Below are 7,000 nucleotides of genomic sequence, written 5' to 3'. Positions count from 1 at the left end.
AGCTGTCTACCAACCAACCGGAGGGAGCGGCTGTGGAGGAAGCTCACTCCAGGGAGGAGCTGCAGTGTCCTGCTTATAAGCCGAAAGCGGCGAGCATGTCGTTTGAGGCTGCAAGAGGAACAACTTCGGCGAGGCAGCGCAGGTCACGTTTTCTGGTTTTCGTGGTCATTCTGTGACTTTCTCTATTTTTTCTCTTTTCACGCGGGGATTTGACGCGTGCTTCTGTTTAGCCTTATTCGGAATCTTCTCGCGGCTCCGATATCCTGTTTTCTTCTCTCTTTCTGACCATCACTAGCTCAGCTCCTCTTTCGCCGTCGGTTGGATTTTTGCGGGGGAGGTTTCTGCAAATTGAGAAGGGCAAGAGCATGAATTTGCCGATTGTTTTCGTTCACTGGAAGTCTGCATGTTCTTTTTTTTCGTCTTAAACGCCTGCAACGTGTTTTCTGAACTGTTTCCGATCTGAACGCTCTTCGCTTTCCCGCACAGGTTTCCCCGTCCGCTGTATAGGCTTTCTGTCCTTTCAGAATCGTGTTTTCTTTGTATACGAAGTTATTAATTGTTTCGAAGGAGATTACGACGCATCCCTTTCAAGGGACATCCTTTTCTCTCTCGTCTCTGCGTGCGTCTTCTTCCCAAAGAAGTTCGAGAAAGCTTCTCTTTTGGTAGCAAGCGACACTCCAATCAACGAGCGGATTTCCAGACTACTAGATTTCGTGTTTCCGGGCGTTTTTTGGAGGGATTCGCTCTCCTCTTGTATTCTTAGCCTTCTAGTAGCCTGCCTGCTTTCCGCTCTGTTTCCGTCCAGCCAGGAAACTTTCTTTCCACCTCTCGCGTTGCATGTCATCGGGCATCGCTCTTCATCCTTTCTTTAGTCGCTTGTCGTTGGTATTGTTATTCTTTTTGTTCGACCAGATCTTCACAGAGAAGTCTTGTGAGTAGAGATTCAACACGTTCCGTTAGTCTTTGGACTAAAGGAAGTGTTTGGGATTCCTCAACATCATCATTTTACACCGTCAAAGGAAGGGTGTTTTTTCATACCCTCTCATTTCTCATTATCCTTGTTCTCCCCGGCTCCGAGAGATAAGCAAACACAAGTCTTTTTTCTTTCTATTCACATCCAGACTGGTTGCACCAGCTTTTTTTCTCATAGTATATATCTTCTGTCTTCTCCCGCGAATCTTGTTCTTTGAGTCCTTGACTTCTTTCCTCATCGGCCTGATTGTGGAACTCACCCTCGTTCCTCGGTTGGTTCGACTGGAGGCATCCGGCTGGGTTGCTCTCTCTGCCATGCTTTCCTTCATGCTCGTCTCTTCTTGAGTCGCTTCACCGTATGATCGTTTTTGAAGATATATCTCAGGGGTCGTCTTCTTTCGAGCTCGGGGGCTTATGATATTTCCCCGCTCGGCCGTCAGAATAGTTATACTTTTTCGCTTGGATCAGGTTCGACATTTTCTACATGAGTATACATCGATGGATGCGCGGGAACATCGACACACTCACAGGATCTAGTACGGCTAGCCACTAGCTGTCAGTCCACCTCAGACCATCTATCTCATACGATCAGAAGATTGAAGAGAAGAGAAGAGGGGGGGAGTATCGGGTGATTCTCCATCTATCTATCTCTCTTCCGGGTAGATATACTTACCCTTTGCATTTCTCCGGTATTTCTTGCTGAAATGGGAGATATGTCAAAAGTCCTCGATTCAACTTTTTCTTCCAAGAATCTTCAAAATAACAAGAGTAGTAATGGTCTAGGTGTCCACCATACAGCTTCAAGCTCCCCTTTTTCGTATCCTGATCGTTTATTATCTTCGTCGTCTTCTCTCCCTTTGAATTCATCTCAAGAACAGCCACCCTCATCATTTGTCACTACGTGTGGGGTAGATGCCCTTAGCCCCTCTGGAGACAGCGGCGATCATTCTTCCCAGGAGACACGAGAGACAGCTCATCATACATTATGGTCTTTGTCAAAGGACTCCTTTCAAACAACGTGCTCGACTGAAGAAGAGAAACAGAGCTTCAGTTCCCCGGATTCTCTTATTCCTTCACCTTCTTCTCATTCTTCTCCTTCTGATGGTAAAAAGGAAGAGGAGCATTTCTCAAATCTACATTCTGTTGACAACCTTCAGCCATCTTCTTCCTCCTCTTCCCTTATCGTTTCATCCAGGATTACTTCCTCAAGTGATGAGAAGGTGTCTGTTTTTTCATCTTCATTTTCCTCTCCTGGAGATTCGTCGAGACTTCAAACGTCATGCTGTCCTAGCGAGGTTGTGACTGGGGCCCCAGTAGCGGCAACAGGAAAAGGAAGAAGTTTTGAGGAAGGAGATCAAGATACATCATCTCATGATAGAGGTATCTTGTTCGTAAGTCCCTCCCCCGGTGTATCTTCACCTCCCCCCTCTCTTCCAGAGGGTGAAGATACACTGGGGGAGGGGGCGGAGACGGCGACCCTGTTAACAGGCGGAGCCGTCGTCCAGGAGGGAGACATTCCTGCCGGTATGAATGATGGCTATGATTTTGAAGGAGTTAGAGATGAAAAAGAAGCTTGTTCATCGAATGAGGACGAAAGAAACACTCGGGGGGGTGTCAGTTCGGCATGTCCAGTTGATAGGAAGAAGTTTCTTGAAGGAGGAAATGGCGACGAGAAGTATGATGAGAAATGGAGTGAGAGATCTTTTGATGGGGGTGATAAAGACGAACAAGGCAGGGGGGAGGAGGATGCTGGTCTCGGGGCGGCGGCATGCATCGACTCGGCCTTAGGGTGTACAGACACCTCCTCAGGTGGACTGGGTAGGCCGGAGGTCGGGGGGAATGTATTTGTCAGTTCATTTGACGTCACGTCAGTGACCATGGAGATAATGTGCAGTTGAAACAGGTCGAGATGATGGATGATCTCTCGTGTTTGGACTAAACAAGGGGGTGTTTCAGCATCTCTGTATACATGGTGCTTCGAATATGTATGCAGGTGATTTCTTGGTATTCTTGCTGCCTCTTTCTGCGATTGGTTGTGTTTATCGTGATATGAGGATACTCATTATGGTGATGAGACAGTGGACGACATGCATGTAGGTGTGGAGGTGCTTGTCTGCATAGAAGAAAGAGACAGTTATTTCATGGTCTTAGGTGAGAGGGAGTTTTCTTTCTTGTGTGGGTTTTTTCTCCTCTTTTGGATGAGCAGGTGTGGTGATTTCCAGTGAATACTTTTTGTATAAGTGCGCTATCGCTATTGATGCCTACGTATGAAAACCTTTCTATGTGTTCAGGTGTATATACACCCCAGTGGATGATGCTGGAAAAGATATAGTGTGGTTTCAAAACAGGTTTGCCCGCAGATTTCTCTAGGTTTCATTTGCAACTTCTCTCAGCTGTCTGTGTCTACCATACGGAGACAGGTTTTCTTCTTCTTGTGACGGGGACTTCCCCCGTCAGCTGTGTTTTGGAGTAAGTAAGTGACAAATGAGTGACTAGGTAACGGTGTCTCATCTCTGTCAAATCAAACTTGTCCTCTAGAAGACCATCAATCATGCTTCTTTCTGTTTCATCTCGTTCTTCTTGTACATACAGCCGGTTGTGAGGAGGAGAGGAGTCGTCGTCATGATGATGATGATGATCTAGGTCCTCCTCTTCATCATCCTCACACTCAGCCTGCTGTCCATACAGCAGAATCTGAGAGGGCTGGGAAGAAGTATCCGCCTCCTGTATTCCGGCTCCGTCTCTCCTCTCAGGGTGATAGACAAGGACGCCTGAAGAGAGATGCTCCGGTTTTAGCATCACCACCCTCTTCATCGTCACCCCCTTGTCTAGCCGCGGGGTCTACGACGGAGGTTTCTTCATCTTCATCTCTCTCGTCGTTTTCTTTTATCTCTTCTTCTGTCTCGGGTTGTTTCACGTCCTCACATCAGCCCCTGGCGACAGCTGAGGAGGAACAGAAAGCCACGACGACTGACGGGGTGTTATGTTTATGTGATGAGGTTGTTGATGTAGAAGTGGAAGAAAGGAAGAGGAAGATCCCCGTTCCTATCCTTAGCGCTAGTAGTAGTAGTAGTGGCCATATGCTTAGTGCAGGAGAAGGACGCAAGCATAATGATGATTGCATGCTGTCTTCTGCTGCTCCCGCTTCTGGTGAGGAGAAGAAAAAGTCTTCGCCTGGGATGATTTCTTCTTCAGCAGGTACATCCATTCCAGAGAACCATGCTTGTATGGAGTTTCTTAGGTATATATATGGAACAATTCATTCTTTCTTCCTCTCTGTGCATGTCTTCTTCTTCAAGGCTTCGCTGTGTCTTATCGACAGTTACAGTTACGCGGCGAGAGCAGGCGCTGCTTCGCTGTCTGGAGTGTATGTACAGCCGGCATTCACCCCGCTAGCTAACCGATCTGCAGCTGTTGAGTGATTGTGGTTTCCTTTTGCGGTGTACGTACTCCTTCCTTCATAGTCTATCTCTCTCTCTATCTTCACTCTCAGACAGGAATGTATAATTCTTGGTTAGCATGAATAGGTACCTCTAGCGAAGTGCATGTATGTTCGTGTTCGTCCGTGAGGTAAGGAACATCAACGTACATGCTATATATTTATATATAGCAGCGGTACACATACAGTATATATGTGTATGTGTACGTTGGAGGGCAGCATCACCCAGTGTATGTATGTATGTACGGTAGACAGCAGAGTGGTAGAGAGGTGTCTCTCTGTTGTTTTGCCGCCATTTCGAGGCAGCAGTAAGTTTTACGGAAGCTTAGGGGATTTACTATCTACTTTCGATGATGAGAAGGTTCTAATACGAACAAGGAGAATCTTGTCTCTCCTGGCTGGTGTTGCCTATCACCCCTACTACTATCCACGACAACTACTAGAACTGCGGGGGCGCTGGTTGCTTCTGCATATGGGGAGTGTTCTTCTTCAGTCAGCTTGTCTCTCACTTTCAACTTTATGATATGTCCTCTTGAGCTGAGGTTCCATCTCTGTAGATGGATTGACCTTGTCATGTGTAGATGTTACACTTAACGTGATGCACCTTTGTGCGCGATCGATCAGGCGAGACATCTACCTTATGCTGCCCTCCCCGTCCTTTCTTCTCTTCCTCTCCCTCTCCTTCTCCTCCTCCTTTCTCAGCTCTTCCTCTTATGATCAATCCCACTACTTCTACTTCTTCTACCTCTGCTTCTGCCTTTTCATTATGTTCTTCTTCTGACTCCCTCAACATCTCATCATGGTGTTGCCCTTCTCATGTAACCTCTTCATCTTCAACATCCCTCTCTCGATCTCTCCCTTCTTTCTCTCCTAATCTAGCAGATGAGGAGAAAAGACTGATTAGGGCTACTCTTCCTAGCGCGGCTCCAGGAGAGATGAGTTCTTCCATGTTGTCTGGAGAGGGGTCTTCATGGGTTGTGAAGAAGAATGTCTCTTGCATGCAAGGTGCTCTCTTCAATACAGAGGACACCCCCGATATAAGGAACTCAGATGGTACGAGTCACTTAGTGAAAGATAGCCAGGAAGAAGAGAGAGATACACAGATGGACGAAGGAGGAGATCCAGGAGAGAAGAGCGCCTTTGGTGTTACCCTGTCAGAGAAAGATGAGAACGTTGACGATGAAAGAAGTTGTAGAGAGAAGATGAAAGAAGAGAAGAAGGATGAAGAAGATGGCGAGAAAGAGAAAGAAGAGGAAGACAAGTCGTCTGTACAGGAGTGCTGTAAAGAAGGGGGAGAGACCCCTAGAGCATCATTTTCTCATTTGGATCGACGCGTAAACTCCGTATCAGGAGAGTGTCTTTACCGCGGTCATGAGAGGGATAGAGAGGAGGAGGTGGAGGTTAATGATGGCGTAGTTGATCATCTCTATGAAGAAGGTCAAGAAATTCAGGCAAGTATAACGGGGACTCTTCGAAGCCACTACTGTCATAGCGATAAAGAGAATGAGTTAAATGACGATCATGACAGCCCTACGACTCCAAGCCGTGAGACAAGCTTCAGTCGTTACCAGCAACAGAGTCTGTGTAATTCAAGTGTAGGTAGTACATCGATAGGAGGAGATGTGTGTATGAGTAGTAGTCTATCAGAAGTTCCTTCTCCTCTTGCACCGTCGACTTTGCCGAGGGGGGGAAGTCTCTCGGATGATGCAGAGAAATTTTCTGAAGGAGAAGAAGGGGAAAGAAAGGAAGAAGAACAACAACGAGGCATGTTCTTATCAGAGGAGGAGACACCGCAAAAAGAACAAGATCAGGAAGAATTCTTGGGAAGATCAAAGGATCCTTTCAGAAGAACAACTTCGTCAAGAGGGGCTTCTCATCTCATTCCCGGTGTACATACACTCGAACAAGGAACTCAGAACACTTCATTAGGAGGAGGGGGTCATACAGGGGTGAATAATAGTAAAGGAGGGGGGGGAGGACAAGGACATTCTTCAAGGAGATCTCATCATCCTCACCCGCATCGAGGTAGGCCGACCCATGGAGATCGAAGAACGAGAGGTCGGCTATCGCGTCAGGGAGGAGGAGGGGGGGTGGCCTGTGGCAATGAGATGATAGGAACAGGCATCTCTGATGGTACAGCCGAAGTAGGTTTATTAGACCTATCATCGTCATCTGCTGGCACGAGTCGGAATCTGCTTGCCTTCCCCTTGGGGTGTACATCTTCAGGAAAGCTTCAAGGTGGATCCGGAAGTGGGGGGGGTGTTGGTGCTTCTTCTGCTACTGCTGGTAGCGGAGGTTCTCATTTCAGAGGACGTTCCAGAGGAGGGGGCCATCCACGAGGAGGAGGTGGGGGTGTACGTACACTTGACTGGGGAAAGGATGTTGTTGTAGCAGGAGGAGAAACAGTGATGATGGTAATGGAAAGCAATGTGAAGAAGATGTCTCTCAATACTTTCGTTAGTCCACAGGGAGAAAGCGAGAAACGACACGTCATGACGTTCACTACAGTCGAGGGGGCGGGTCATCCTGCCATGGATCTTCTGACGCCGGGTTCGCATGCAGTCTTTGAAGGTAAGAAATGCATGTCTT

At 47.4% G+C, this 7,000-nt stretch overlaps 2 protein-coding genes across 2 annotated transcripts in view; one reads left to right on the top strand and one right to left on the bottom strand.

Annotated features, from left to right (window-relative positions):
• Window positions 1-176: 176 nt before the first annotated feature.
• CSUI_008074 (uncharacterized protein) overlaps window positions 177-7,000 on the top strand; it is a 7,194-nt gene continuing 370 nt past the window's right edge. Inside the window, exons 1-3 of the mRNA XM_068068213.1 lie at window positions 177-2,790; window positions 3,565-4,170; window positions 5,036-7,000. The exon at window positions 5,036-7,000 is cut by the window's right edge and continues 370 nt beyond it. Coding sequence (XP_067919810.1) covers window positions 1,677-2,790; window positions 3,565-4,170; window positions 5,036-7,000 — 3,685 coding nt within the window. The 5' untranslated portion in view covers window positions 177-1,676. The remainder of the gene's footprint in view (window positions 2,791-3,564; window positions 4,171-5,035) is intronic.
• On the bottom strand, window positions 3,385-6,509 carry CSUI_008075 (uncharacterized protein; the record flags this gene model as incomplete). The annotated part of the gene is made up of 4 exons (XM_068068214.1): window positions 6,427-6,509; window positions 6,080-6,130; window positions 5,562-5,690; window positions 3,385-3,666 (listed from the first exon to the last, which is right to left on the bottom strand). Coding segments are annotated over exons 1-4 (486 nt in total), but the record flags the coding sequence as incomplete, so codon positions are not given.

Source organism: Cystoisospora suis (genome assembly GCF_002600585.1).
Source record: "Cystoisospora suis strain Wien I chromosome Unknown contig_4420, whole genome shotgun sequence".
NCBI classification, from domain to species: domain Eukaryota; phylum Apicomplexa; class Conoidasida; order Eucoccidiorida; family Sarcocystidae; genus Cystoisospora; species Cystoisospora suis.
The sequence above is the reverse complement of the archived record's forward strand: the minus strand, read 5'-3'. Positions and strand labels throughout refer to the sequence as shown.